Source organism: Geospiza fortis, unplaced genomic scaffold (genome assembly GCF_000277835.1).
Source record: "Geospiza fortis unplaced genomic scaffold, GeoFor_1.0 scaffold318, whole genome shotgun sequence".
Lineage (NCBI taxonomy): Eukaryota > Metazoa > Chordata > Aves > Passeriformes > Thraupidae > Geospiza > Geospiza fortis.
In genome coordinates, this window is record NW_005054371.1 from 127,281 (window position 1) to 141,990 (window position 14,710).

A 14,710-nucleotide genomic window follows, 5' to 3' on the forward strand; every position below is an offset into this window, starting at 1 on the left:
TCACATGGAACCACCCCATTCTTTCAGCAAAACAAATCTCAGTTCTTATGTTCTTAAAATAAACAGGCTTGCAGGATCCTCCCTGAGTCAGACCCTAAATTAGCCAACTCATTAAAAAATAAAATATTTCTACAGCGGATGAGCACAGGAAACCCCCCAGTAACACTATTTTAACCAAGTACCTGTGGGCTACTGTACCTTGGGGTATGGAGGTGGGTTGGTAGGAGGGCTCAGAGAGCTGGTACGTTGGCAAAGTTGGCATGGCACTGGGTGGGAATCCTCCAGGGATCAGATGGTTGAAAGCCATCAGTTGGTTGGCTCCTGCCTGTTTCCTCCATCTGGCACGACGATTGCTAAACCAGACCTGCAAATGTTTTAAACACGAACATTTGATTTTTGCACATTTAATACAGATGTAGCAGAAAGAATGGCATTGCATTTCAAACACGGGCAGTGTCTAAGATGAGAGATGCAGAAGATGCACACTGAACTCAGTACTCCTAGACAAGAAAGTTGTCCTTGGCACACATTTCCATGGTCCAACAGATCCAACACAGGAATTCTGATCCCTAGTTCCCTCTCAAATTCAGCCTCTCCTGAGAAAAAAGCTGTCTACTCTTTCAAGTTTTAGTGGTTTTAATCACTATCATTACTGTTCCAGATTTAATGACAAGGGGGAAATCTCTCATCTAAGTGCCGGCCAAAGCTATTTCATCTGTACTGTATTGTCTTTAACTTGCTGACAAGTTAGTGGCATCGCTTAATGCACTGTTAGAAGGTGCACATACTTATATATTGGGATAATATATTGCCCTAATGACCAACAGAACTTCAAGCTTTTAATTAGAAAAATACAAGCCCCATGTACAAAATACACAAATCCCTCCCAGCAAGTTTTCATGTGTTCACATATGTACAAAACAGTAGGTCAGAACTTCAGTACTAGATTAGCATTTCAGAACCACTTTGAAATCCGTTCCCAGGACTGCACACCAACCAGATGGTGTTTAGATTGTGGGACATTTTAGCTATAAATCTGCTTTTCTTCACATCATTCTCAGTTTGTGTTTTAAGCTTTCCAAGTCTTGGATAGTTCTTACTACATCCAAGATGCAAAGAGGCAAGACATCACAAATGCAGACATAATAGGACTTGCAAAATACATTAATTGTTAATTTTGATATTATAAAAATTCCACACAACACAAATTGGAAGGGCAAAGAGTGCAGGGGTGCCTGGAGAAGGGTGAGGCACATTGCCTTGTTGTGGGGTAGGAGCAGACTCCTGACTACAGCTCTCGGCTCCAGGTGGAGCACTGAGGGAAAGAATGGTTGGTTCAGGTAACAGAGACTGCACACATTTGTAAACAAGCAGCCAGTTGCTCATAAGCCTACACCCTGAAGCAGCTGTGGTGCTCATCTATAGATACAATTCAGGAGATAAGACCTCAGCTGTGTGTTAATACCTGATAAAGTAGATCTGCACGGCCTGTAAGGCAGCCTGGCCTGAAAGCCACTGAGGCACGTTAGCTGATGAGCCACATATAGATGTGTTTGTAGAAGATGGGACTCAGATCTGTAACCCTTGAGCAAGCAGCCCTTGCTGGCTTATGAATCAGGCATCACAGATTGGGATTCTAAGTGTAACACCATTTATAAACCATGAGTGGCCCTCACACTAGAGGGTAACAACCTTTTGGGCTACACTGTGGGCTTCTCCTGTGCTTGCTATTCCATGACAGGAGTGGTGGGACTCACTGGGCCATCTGGTTTCTGCCATAGGCCATCTGTCACCATGTAGTTTGTTCTGACTTCATCCTCTTTTCAGAATGAGATGCTCAGTTCACACAGCTGCCTCCTCCTTTGGCCGCAGCATCTACTCCTCAATTATACACTCCCACTCCAGTTTAAGATCTAGGACAGAGGGATAGGTGGACCCTCTGTTCTATGTCACAAATCCTTCTCTTGTTGTTTAGCTGTACATACTGAGCCCCCTGTCTCCACATGAACCATTTCTGAAAGCAGCTGGCAGGGACAAGGCAAAAGTGGAGATGCAAAACCTGCAATGAGCAGTAGTTGAGGATGGGTCTAGATTCAGCCTGCAGAGCAAGAAAGGGACCTTGCTAAAGATCCAAAGAACATTTAGGAAGGATAATGGAGGTCAAAGAGTGGCCAGGGAACAGCAAAGCCTTGTTGTAATTAGCTGACCCAGGTCATTAACTCTGGCGTTTTGCCTTGACACTCTCTCTTCTTCAGGTCAAGAGGGTTATCTCATGATCTCTGAGTGCTTTGGGAACACAAGCAGAACTAGGCTACATGAATGGATTTCACTCAGAAAAGTGAGGTAACAAGATTTTGTTTTCTCTACAGATAAGCATTTGCCTTCAAACTCCAGGTGTTTATTAAAATGAGTCAAATCCCAAACTTTAATTCAGTAGTAAGCAATTCACATAAATGACAAGTTTTCTTTTTTTTATTTACGGACAGATTTTTTGGCTCATTTTGTAGACTTGTATTTTTTCCACAACTGCAGCTGTGTATTAAACATCTCTGAAAGGAACAGACTCAACGGTATCAAAAAGTCTGCAGCAGCCACACAATGGACATCCTCACACAGAGCTTTGTTGCCACCTGCAGCCCCATTATACTGAGTGAGACTCTGCAGGGGTGCAGAAACAAGGCTGTGTATTCCCACCTCAGTCCTGTGTGATTGGGATGTGCCAAATGAGTGCTACTTGATGGGCACCCATGTCACATGGCACAGGCACAGTCCTCTGGCACTGGCCTCTTGCTTTCCCTGGTGGCAGGAGGGCAGATGGCACCTGACTAGTACCAGAGTTAGTCCAAAATTAACTCACCAAAACCCCTTGAACAAGTTCAAAACTGCAGAGGAAGACTTACTGCCACTAATACCATACAAGTTCATCACTACAGAATGGTAGAGGCACATAAGAAAACAAAAATTAAAAAGCCACCAAATCAAGAAAAAGTTACTAAAAACTAAATAACCAAAACCTAAATAACTGAAGCCTAGAGTATTTTATTTACCTTTTATGTAATACTTATTAAAATTAGTCAAATCCCTTGCTTTATTCAGAAGCTTGAACAGAATTGTGAATGTTGAATTCAGAACATATTAAGAATATGTTATTTTAACTGAAATTTTTGGGGTTTTTAATCATAATATTTCCCTTAGACTACAGTCAGTTGCCTTGATCTATTTCAAGAGTCCAGAATTTTTTCCATTGCTTAAATCCTCATGTAACATGAAAAATCCATGTACAATACTACCACTAAAGAAATCTTGAAAAACTTTGCTAATCTCAAGCCAAGACTTAAAAATAAATTCAGCCACCACAAGTCAGTGTGTCTGCTTAGAAACATATTGTAAAAACCTGGGGGAATATTTTCTCTTGTTTATGCATTTCCAATATGACTTAAATGCAATGTCCCCTTATGTGCAACAGATTTCAACTTCCACCAACATGAAAAAATTCTCATCTTATGAGTGGCCTTTTCAAATCTAGCAGGTCCCCATAGGATGCTCCTTTCTCCCACAACCTCCATTTGAGGGGCACAATCATCACCTGACTGTAGGGATGCTTCCAGTACAAAGCAGCCCCTGGAGGGGATCCCAAGTGTCATCCTGTGAGAAAGCGCCACCCTGCAGTGGGCACCACAGAAGTCAAACTCTAAACTACCTAAAAATGGACAGAGGAAACACAGCTTGGCTGAGGGACCCAAGCATTCAGAAACTATGTCTGCACAGAAGCCAAGTCACACTCACTGTAGTGAGGCTTGGACTCCTCGGTTCCTATGTCACTTTCAAAGATGGAATGTAAATGATCCAGATGATTTGGAAACAAACTTGAATCCCAATATCTGGCCAACATTTATAACTCAAAAATAGAACTGAAGAGAATGAAATACAGAACAAAATGGGGGAAAGCAGCACTTTAAGTACTGGAGGCTCCAGTTTTCCAAACACCTGGGACTGGACTGACCAAAAAAGAAATCACTCTGCCACAGAATATATAAACTGTATTTTGCACCAATGTAGTTGGATAAGGTGAACTAATAGGTTTCTTCCATCTCTATTTCCTGATATTTGGATCCTGCATCTTATTATCATTTTTTCTTAAAGCAGTTTGCAAGTGATCATGCCAATATCTTATTTTGTTGATCTCAACAGGATATTCTTTAGAAGATGCATTTATTCACTTGGGAACACACTAGTGTAATTAGCCTTGACATTTCGACAGTCTGATCATAAACACAGAGTGCTCTATGTGCTTTTAAGGCAAAAAGATCTCTGATTCAACAGGGAAAAACATTCAAGATGTGAATGTTACAAAAACCCGTGCATATTTTGTTATATGAAGTCCTGACCATTGCAAGAACAAGTGCCAGAAACGCAAAAGTCGAGAGACTGATGTATTGTTAATGGCACTTCTAATTTTAGATGGATTCTAGATGGGGGGAGGGAGAAGTTGGTTTGGCTTTTCCTCATGATATTTTTCATGGTAATTGCCTCCCCCACCCTCTTATTCCCCACCTCTCCCTTCCCACAAAATTCATATGTTCAAAACAAAGTCTGACCATCCTGGAAGCCAGAGTCAGCGGATGTTCCACCAGGGAGAGAATGTGGGCTGTGCCAGAAGCAGCAGGTGTGCCTTGGGAAGAGGGGAGGCTGAAGAGGAAACTGCAAACAAAGCTGAGCTTCACCAGCCCAGGCAGAACTGACTCTGCTACCTTTGCAAAACATGGCAGTGTGACTGCTACAGACACCTTCAGGGTCTGCTCCTGCAGTCCCCTACAGATGCCAGACCTTGCTTACTTCAGCAGCCCTTCAAGGGCATGCACAGGAAACAAGTTTTTATCCTCCCTTTTCTTTGTTTTTGCACTAGGGAGAGCTTCCATCCTGGCTCACCAGGGTATCAGTACTATGAGCTGCAGGGAGAGCACTGCCAGGGAGCAGCCACAGGATGAAGAAAGAGTAGAAACAGAATTGCTTTTTAGCACATAGTTGAAAAATCAGCTTGACTGTGACATCTGCACACTCTCAGCCTCACAGGGATAAGGTTCACTGCATACAGATGCACACCATGTTCCCTCACAGCATCCCAAAACCTGCTGAGAGCAGACTGCCACGGCCACCAAAGGGAATGTCACAAAGCTGAGGGTTCCCTGCCTGCCAAAGCCTGCTCTTTATGGACATGGGAAGTGATGCTGCTCAGGATACTACAAGTTATCAGTGTGCTAGAAACCAGAGTTCTTTGAAAACATACAGGGGGGAGGGAGGGAGATGGGAGTAAAAGGGAAAAATATACCAAACAAAACCCCAAAACAAAACAACCAAACAAAAAAAAACAAAACCAAAAAACAAACAGAAACAAAAAAAAAATAAAAACAAACAAAAAAACCAAAAAAATAAAAACAAAAAAAAAACACACACACAAAAAAAACCCCAAAAGCAAAGAAAGTCAGAATGAAACCCAACACACCACACACAAAATAAAACAAAAAAACCAACACAGACCAAAAAGTCACTAGCCTGTGCCAAAGGGAATAGGGACACCCAACCACTTACTTCCCAGTGTGATCCAACTTATTCTAATCTCTTAGGTTTCTTTGAGAAAACTTTGACTCGGTCCTACAAAAATACTTCTAAAAATCTGCAGCTGAATAGTTCTAAAAATGATTAAGTAATAAGCAAATTGAGCTGTATATTTATAAGTTAAAGTGACACTAATTAGAGCCCTTAGGCAGCAGGGACCAGAAAGAGACAATCAAAATCACATCCCTCTTTTCCTTTATATTTTAAAATGTCCTCTTGGGCCTGCATATGAATGCAGTTGGTTAATTTACCCATAAGAATTTCCCCTTTACAGGGGAGGGGGGACCTGTAATTACAGGGTTATCTGCTGCAAGGATGCACACAGACTTTTCTTTCTTTAGCCTTTTTGTGATGCAAGAGATTCAGTCTCAAGAAAAGGCATCAGAAATTCTCCATAAAACCACATCAGGAATAACTAAAGATCTGATGAAAGTGAGTCTTGAGTGTTCTTGAATCCATCCTGCATTCCTTCGCCCCATCTTCCCACAGGACTGGGCAGTTCAGTAAATGCTCAAACCATTTCAGAGGAGCTGAAAGCAAATTAAGACTTTTCTTTGGCACAGATTCCCCCTCCCCAGTGATTTCTCAGAGAGTGCTTTTCACTGTTTTCTACTGAGAAAATACTACTAAAACTGAGAAATTGGACTCCAGAGCCTTCAAACTTTACTACTAGCTCAAGAGTCATAACTTCTCTCACCTTTCCCCTTACTCCTCTCCAAACTCTTTCTCTCCCTGCACCACAATGAAGCAAAGAAAATAATATCCAAGCACAACACTTAAAATAAATTTTTAATAATTTTTCTTCTAGCTACTCAAGACAACTGAGCTCTTGGGACTTATTTGTTGAGGTTATAATAAGGTTTTTACAATAGCTAACAAGCTGATTACAAGTTTGACATGGGAACATTCAATTCCATGCTAGTAGCCTGGAGAGATGTGCCTAAATTTTCAGACATGCTCTGTTGATAAACAACTGTTTTTTTTTTCATATGTCTTCGGGCAAATCAGTTTAAAGCTGGGATTTGGCTGAGAAGAAACTCTTCAGGGTGGGAAATAGTCATGATTCAGAATTATTCCTGACTTGCCCTTCTTTTTCACCATTATTCATGGATGAAAAAGAATCCAAACAAATTTTTCCTATTGCATTTGGAATTAAACAGGGGGGCCATGTGCCAGCTGCTTCTCACAGCAGGGCCTCCTGCCCCAAGGATCCATACAGCTGGGGCACTCCTTAACATGGTCCAAATACAATCCAATAAATGCCCCACATTTCTGGCAATTTGGGATGCCTGCCATCAACACAGCCCCAAAAGATCTGCCTGCATGGCCAGCCCCTGTTGGCCAAGACAGGTTCCTGGCCAGCCACAGGACAAACCTGAACGTTATTTAAAAATCCTTTGCCAAAAGATTGACGTAAACACTCCCCACCATCGATCTGAAACAGGCCCAAGCTGCTGCCAAAGCTTGCCCAGTTCATCTAAAAACAAGTCTGCTGTGGGAATCAAAGGTGGCCAGAAAAGATACTACCCACTTCATTCCTGATGCCATAACTCCACAGCTCAGAAAGACCCTTTTGATCTACAATGGAGATAAATTCACTTTTCAAACTTGCCTTCAGACTGTCAGTAAAAACAGGCCACAGACCTTAAGGGCCTGCAATGCAACACAATGATGGTTTTAATGAGGTTTTAAATTGGACAGGTAAAGTACTGCAATTTTTGCTCAAAAACATGCATCTTTAATTCCACATTCCCAGAGCATCACTTTTTTTTTTAAAGGAAAGGTCCTCCTTTGGAACTGTACTTATCTTTCTGAATTTTATCTGATAATCTCACAAGACCAAAGAATTCTCCTCTTCCTTCTGCATCTAATATGCAGAGAAGAGCAAGTGCCTTTGGAAGAGGCAGGAGAAGAGGTTTTCCTGGCTTATATCACATTTAGGTTCAAACACAGGGGGGATAAAACTCAATGGTCCTTGAGTGGAAAGGTGCTGCAGGAGGAATTGCAGGGAGCATTTTAACTCGTTATTACACCCAGTGTTGAAATATTTGCCATGATTACAGTTACACATCTTGTGACTCTTACAATGTGGAGCTTGTTGGAACACTTCTTTCCCCAAAAGCCTTTCCTGTTCCCATGATTAGGTACACAAATAACATTCACAGTGTAAAGTCTGTTTTCAGTTGCTTGTTGCTCTCAAAAAATTCCCCTTAGGGGCTGACATGTTCTAGTCTTGATCCTAGACCAGAGGCAAGTTTTTTCCTCCACTTCCAAGCAACCAGGTTAGAAACACGCATTTGGTTGTCCTTCAGCAGTGGGAAAGTGAGGAAAACCATGGTTCAGTGGTGTAAGACTCTTTCTTTCACAAGAGTAATAGACAGCTTCAGAGAACAGAAGGAAAGGGGAAGCACAGGGTGGCAGAGTAGAGAAAACAAAACATGAGATGCAAGTACTACACAGCAGGACTGGGGGAATAGCAAGGTTGATCCAGTTGTTATCAACTAAATAACTGCCTAAGCAATATAAAATTACTGTACAGAATTGGACCTTACAGCTCCAAAGGAAATAAATAAATAAATTTCTGGGCTTAGTTGGATTCAGGCTGCAAGAGCCAGCTCTTTTAGATAATGCTTTATTGGGAAGCAGTCAAAGAGACCTTTGTGTATATATCCATATAAAATTTGGTATCTCTGATCTCTATCATAATGTTACCAAAAAAGAAGTGTGACTAAGAAAGCCTGAATGCTACTTCAGTATGGCTATCCAGCCCTCTCAGCCTCAAGTCTCTTAGGGTTATTTTCTTTTCACAGGTCGTCTTTTATTTCATGCCCATAATACGTGGCTATTTTAAGGGGCTATAGAGAGGTGCTGAATGCTGATAAGGCAAATCCTGTATCCCTTAATCCACTGCTAAATCATTCTGCCAGCCTTCAAGTGTACCAGACAGATGGAGTGCACTAGGAAACTGCCCACAGGCTGGTTACTTCAACCCCAGCTCATCTTTAATCCAGAAAGGTTTTGTTCTGGTATTTTAATCATTGATTGACTGGGAACTCTCTTCCATGCTGGGTTAGGTAAAATATCCATGTCAGAGGTACTGGGGAATTCGTGAGGCTGTAGATCATACGAGTGGTGTGAGACAGGATGTGTCTCGAGGGAACCAAGGAAGCCATGAGGAATGCAAAAAGTCACAGGGTTAAAGCCACATTAAGACAGCTGTTATGTTAATGAGAGTTCTGCTTTTCTTCTAGCTGTGGGTCATTGATTTAGAAAAACATGAACAAGGTCTTTTTCATTTTATCGTATTTTTCCACTGAAGCTAATGTAGACCAAAACATCATCTCCGAGATCCCATTCATCTTGCTAACAACATTTGTGAAGCAAGTTATCTTTGTTATGTTTGTGTGCAAATGATTCCTGGTGCTTGATTTGGTCTTACCTGGCCCAAGTCTATCTGTGGAGCTGTTTTGCAAGCATTTCACTCAGTAAACATGTTAAGAAAAGAGTCATGCACAACTGAGTTTGCCTTCCAGACAAATTCATCCACACATCTGATTTTCTCCCACAGTCATAATAAACACTTACAAGAAATGTAAGGCGTGAAGTTTTCTGCAAAAACATTTAGCAGGTAAAAATCTGAGCTTTTCAAGACAGACACTCAATAATGCAGCCATGCTGCAATAGGTGTGATTGTCTTCAAAAGTCAGAGAGGTGTTTTGTATTGCTTATTTCAGTTTGCACAGTCTGAATGCATCAGGGTGTTTTAAAGGTCAAACCATAATAAGAGTTTTACCAAAGAAACCAAATTCACCTGTATCCTTGGTCAGACCACAAGTCACCACTCATTTCTCTTCCTTTGTTAGATCACATGCTTCAACATCTTGCTTGTGACCCAATCACATTGGCTTGGTAACACTTGCAACTCAGACTGATTTAAAAGGATTTTAAACTTTTCCCAGCAATTTGTAGATGTCAAGTGGTGAAAGAGCAGCAGAAGATTCTGCCTCCAGTATTAAACTTTTCACAGCATGTGTTTCTTTGATATTAAACAGGAGAAGTTGTAATCAAAACTTGAACTGTGAGGTGCAGTTTATTCCAGGATAATTTGGCAGCTATTTTCCTAGGTTTAGACAGCTAAAAATCCAGGCTCATGCTTTTTAAAAAAATTTAAATCAACTCCATGTAACTGCTCATGGTACATTAGCTTGCTTTAGACAACCCAGATATACATGAGGCTGTGAAGACTTAGAAGTTATTTGAGAAATTATTTTCTTTTGAATTTAGCTGAGAGTGGGGATAAAAGAGATATTACAGAATTTATACCAAGTCAACTTCTAATCAAAATCTAACCTAAAAGTGAACTGTAGATTGTGCACCAGCCACCTTTCTCACTTGCATGGCTCTATAGATATATTTTCCTTTAAAAAATGTTTGTCTCTCCTTTTTTAATGCCTGAAAGACCCAGACAACAACAGATGAAATCAGTTAGGTAACTATAAACTGGCCACAGCTGAGCTGCTGCATGCAGAGTGCTGTCAAGTGCATAAAGCAAATAAATGGGGATATCAGACTTTCTTCTTCTTCAAAGATTCTGTACTATAATCATGGTAAGTATGGAACAATTAATGGGAAGACACAAAAGTTTTTTCAAAGCAGTTCTCTTAAACAGTTAAAAAAAAAGTCCTTGTATAGATGTAAAAATGCTACAGCTGTAAACAATGTTGTTTCACATTTTCCTTCGATTCCAGAGCAGGATCATGTAGGAATATAAAAGGACTCACATGCTAACAGAAAAGGAAACTCCTTTCATTAGGCAGCTTGTGTTATACATACCTGGACACGAGCCTCTGTGAGCTTGGCTCTCTGTGCAAGTTCTTCCCTGGTGTAAATGTCAGGGTAGTGTGTCCTCTCAAAAGCTCTTTCCAGCTCTTCCAGTTGTTCTGCTGTGAAGGTTGTCCTGCTGCGACGCTGCTTTCTTTTTAAAGGCAAATCTGGTTCAGAATCGATGTCAGAGCCTTCATCAGACTGAGGTGCTGATGCTCAAAAAATAAACAAAAAAAAGACAAAATTAGCTTTAGTTAAGGAGAAAGAACGGCAAAATATTGACTCAGTCAATGACATCCTTTCATATGGAGGCTGTCTTGGACCAAAGGCCCCTCACAAACCCTGAGTGAGAACTTGAGAAAAGTCAGCAAGAAAAAAAAACGCATCCAGCATGACCATGACCCAGGAAGGGGCTCAACTCTTGCAATCAGCAGTTTATAGAGAAATCAATATGGAAACTCCTTCTGGACTGCACAGACATGCAGATAGGGAGGTCACAGACAGGCCAGATAGATCCCAGCAGCCCTGCTTTTTTCCCCTGGCCATCAAGTGAACTCCAGCCACAGCTGAACTCAGAGCTATAACTGTGGAGGCAGAAGAACCCATTCCAGTACCCAACCACACTCACTCTCTCCAGTAAATGGTAATGAACCAAAAAAGTACACTTTCAAAGCCAGTCTTTACTTGCACCAGCTGCTGTCCAGGCAACCAGCATTCCTTCTTGCCTGAGTCTTCAAGGGAAACCACCTAAAGAGGGCAGACACTCCCCAGCGATGGTGAAATTGCTTGTTCAATGGAAATACAAGCATTGCTGCTACTACTTCAACAATGCCAAAGAAATTATTGATATAGACATTGATTTAATATGATCCTTTTAATGTAATTTATTTGGAAGCAAACTGTTTCTCAAGCTCCAGCTAAAGCCCCCTACCAGGTTCATTTCTAGCTATCTTACATTTCCAATTTCACTCAAGCTGTTTGAGCTAATAAATACAGCTAATCTGTTTACTTAGAGCATGAGAAACACTAAGTGCTTTTTCAGACAATTCAGCTGAAAAGTTTATTAATTTCTGCACACCAGGAAAAAAAAAAAAAAAACCAAATCACCAATTACTGCTAGACCAGAGGCTCTTTTGTGAAAGGTGTCTTCATTTTCCAGACAGCATCAATATCTTGGACGCAGCAAACACAGACATAAGGAAAAACTCCTGTGGATCTCAGCATCAATATACTGAACAAACATCAGCTCCCAGAGTCACTTATTTGCAGTGAAGGTTTGTCCCAAGACTGGACTAAGAGGTTCTCATTCTTGAGAATATTGTTCTCTAGAACAAAGGAGAATCAGCACAAACATCCTATCCTAAACAGTTCAAGTCCAGTCCTTATTAAACAGGCAATCTAGAGTATCCCAAAATTAACATCATACATTGTCTGAATTAGTGACAAATCCCAAACCTTCTCAGCTAGACACCTGCATTCCTCATCAACTGCCAAGTCACAACCCTGCAGGATGGCTCCACACTGTCATCCAGCAGCAAAAAGAAATATAGACTATTTTAAATATAGTTCCCCATTGTCCCTCTGAGATACAAATCACCCACCTTAAGCAAAACAGCTCTTACTGCCCAGCTAGGCTGGAGCAGAGCACACCAGCCACGCTGGGTACCAGGGTCACACTGGCTACCACTGCACTCTGCCCTTACCTGGTGGGGTGAGATCTGAAACAAAGCTCAGAAATGTCCCTTTTGGAGACAACTTCTCTGACAAAAGCTGGCTTTAATTGTGTACAATGAGTTAAAAGTAAAGGAAGTTATCAGGAAGATGTCAGGAGCACTTTCAATGCACTTACAGGCTCTACATGTATGAGTACAACCTCTTCACACATCTATGTATATGCCTATAAAAAGCCAGCTTAAACTGTGCAATTTAAAGGGGATATTTACTGCTGAATTCCTGAAATTATCTTCCTCACCAGCTGAGTGGAAGTATCAGAAGACATATCATTATCTTTTTTAAAATATTTTATAAAGACTTGGCAAAATCTTGACATGTTTCCCTATGCTCTCATTCCTTTCTGCAGAAGAATGTAGAACTAAAACCCTGACTTCATTTCATTTTCATTTTGTATTTCATTAGCAGTATATAAAATGCACAAAGGTAAACCAATTTTAAAAACCAACTCTATAGCATCTAAGAGTCCAGAACAATATGTGTAATCAAGGGCAAGAATTTAAAGAGAAAATAATAAAATTACAGTAGGGAGAAAATGTATATAACATGAAACTACTTTCATATCTATCTGTTCTCATTGGCATTACCTTTTGCCAGGCCTGGCTGCTATACGCAGCTTTATTGAAAACATTGGTTTATTTTGTCTTATTTGCCCTGTAGTATGAAAGTCAGACAAATGTAATCTCAAAGGATAGCTACATGTCTGTACTACAAACTGTAGTGTTCTTATTTCTTACAAAGTATTCTTAAACACCACTATCATCAAGGAAGCCTTTATTCTTATTTTTTCCTATTAACTTTTGTATAGTGAGAAGGGTCAGAGTACTGGCTGAGCACAAAATTTGGATACACCTCAGCCTTTAGACAAGCAATATACATACAATATATGTTCAATAGTCACAGTGCATTGCCCTCTCTCTAAGCAGTATCTCACTAACTCAGTTCTACTGACTTCCATGACATACAAAGATATTATTCAGCACTGACAAAGGTGGTGAGATTCTAGCTGGGTCATTTCTACATCCATCACCTCCACAAACACAAAACATGCATATCACTAACCTTTACATGTGTCCTACTGATCCTAATTTTCCAACCCCTCAAGTCATAAATAGAAGGAGACTCACTGCCATGGGAGATTGCCTGGCTGGGCTCCTTGGGATCACCAGGACCTCTCTCACTATACAGCTCAAAATTGGAGAGACAGCAATAGCACTACCAGTTGCTGAGTCACAAAGAGTAATTTAAAAAGGAATTACAAAATTAATGAGAAATTATTTGTCCCTTAACTGCTCATGACCTATCTGGTGGCCTAAGGAAACACTGCATGCTGATTATCACCACAAATGCACAACCCCACTGCCCAATGTCACAGGCATTTGGTCACCTGGAGTTCTGCAACCATCCCTTTTCCAAACACTGTAAATAGACACATGAGGCAAAAACCCAACAAAATGACACACAAGGGGTCATTCTGTGGGCTGTTCTTCCTCTCAGCAAGACATTTCATTTGAATAATTAAATAACAATAACATGACAACCATTTAAAGCCCATGCATTAGGACTGCAACACAGTGCACCTGACAGAGGCAGGCAGAGGGGTTATCATGGAGAGGTTATCATCTGCAACCTAGGGAAGCAGAAGCTCTCTCACAGCTCTTCACACCCTGTAGCCTTTTTTAATAACATATTACACAGTCTCTTCCTCCTAGTGTAACAGCCAGAATGAATTCTGTCTAGCTGGGGATCTCACTAAAATAAGGCAAATGAAAAAAATATAGCAAAGGCCAGAGAGGGGTTCGGTAGCTAGGGGTTTGTTAGCTAGCTACCCTCCACACATCCATCTTCTCAGTTCTTTATTTAAGCAAGATTAATTTCAGAGTCTCCCTCTTGTGCCACTGCAGCCCTGGGGCTCCCTGGGGTGTTCACTTTGCCAGCCTGGGGCTCACTGGTGTGTTCACTCTGCCACCCTCAGGCTCACGGGGTGCTCTCTCGGCTGGCCCTGGGGCTCCCTAGGCCCTGGGGTGCTCTCTGTGCCAGCCTTGGGCTTACTGGGGGGTTCACTTTGCCAGCCTGGGGCTCACTGGGGAGCTCTCTCCGCCACCCTGGGGTTCCCTGGGGAGCTCTCTCTGCCAGCCTGGGGCTCCCTGAGCCCTGGGGCTCACTGGGGTGCTCTCTCTGCCACGCCGGGGCTCACCATGGCAGCAGTGGCTGCCGGCGCCCGTGTGATCCCCACAGCCATCCCGGCTGAGGCAAGGCGAGTGACCTCCTCGTGTTTGCTCGGGTGCAGGCAAGGGGAGTGCAGCGGGGCCGCCACCCCCACACAAACCCACAGCAAATGACAAATGACACTTTCTCTTTGTGATCTTTGGGATTTTTGTTGACTTATTTGGAGGCTTTTGTTGGGTCCTAAGAAATGGCCTGTGGCTGAGGCCTATTGGGCCGATTTCCACGCTCCATCTGTGGTATCCATCAGCGGGGCCTTTGCCCGCATTCAGGGCTCTGACACCTGCCTGGCAGGATGGGGGAGGCACAAAGG

General features: G+C 41.8%; 1 protein-coding gene across 1 annotated transcript in view; it reads right to left on the reverse strand.

Annotated features, from left to right (window-relative positions):
- Nucleotides 1-14,710, reverse strand: part of PAX3 (paired box 3) — a gene marked incomplete at its 5' end in the record, with an annotated part of 73,747 nt that overhangs the window by 14,222 nt on the left and 44,815 nt on the right. Inside the window, 2 exons of the mRNA XM_031060025.1 lie at nucleotides 199-364; nucleotides 10,450-10,655. Coding sequence (XP_030915885.1) covers nucleotides 199-364; nucleotides 10,450-10,655 — 372 coding nt within the window. The remainder of the gene's footprint in view (nucleotides 1-198; nucleotides 365-10,449; nucleotides 10,656-14,710) is intronic.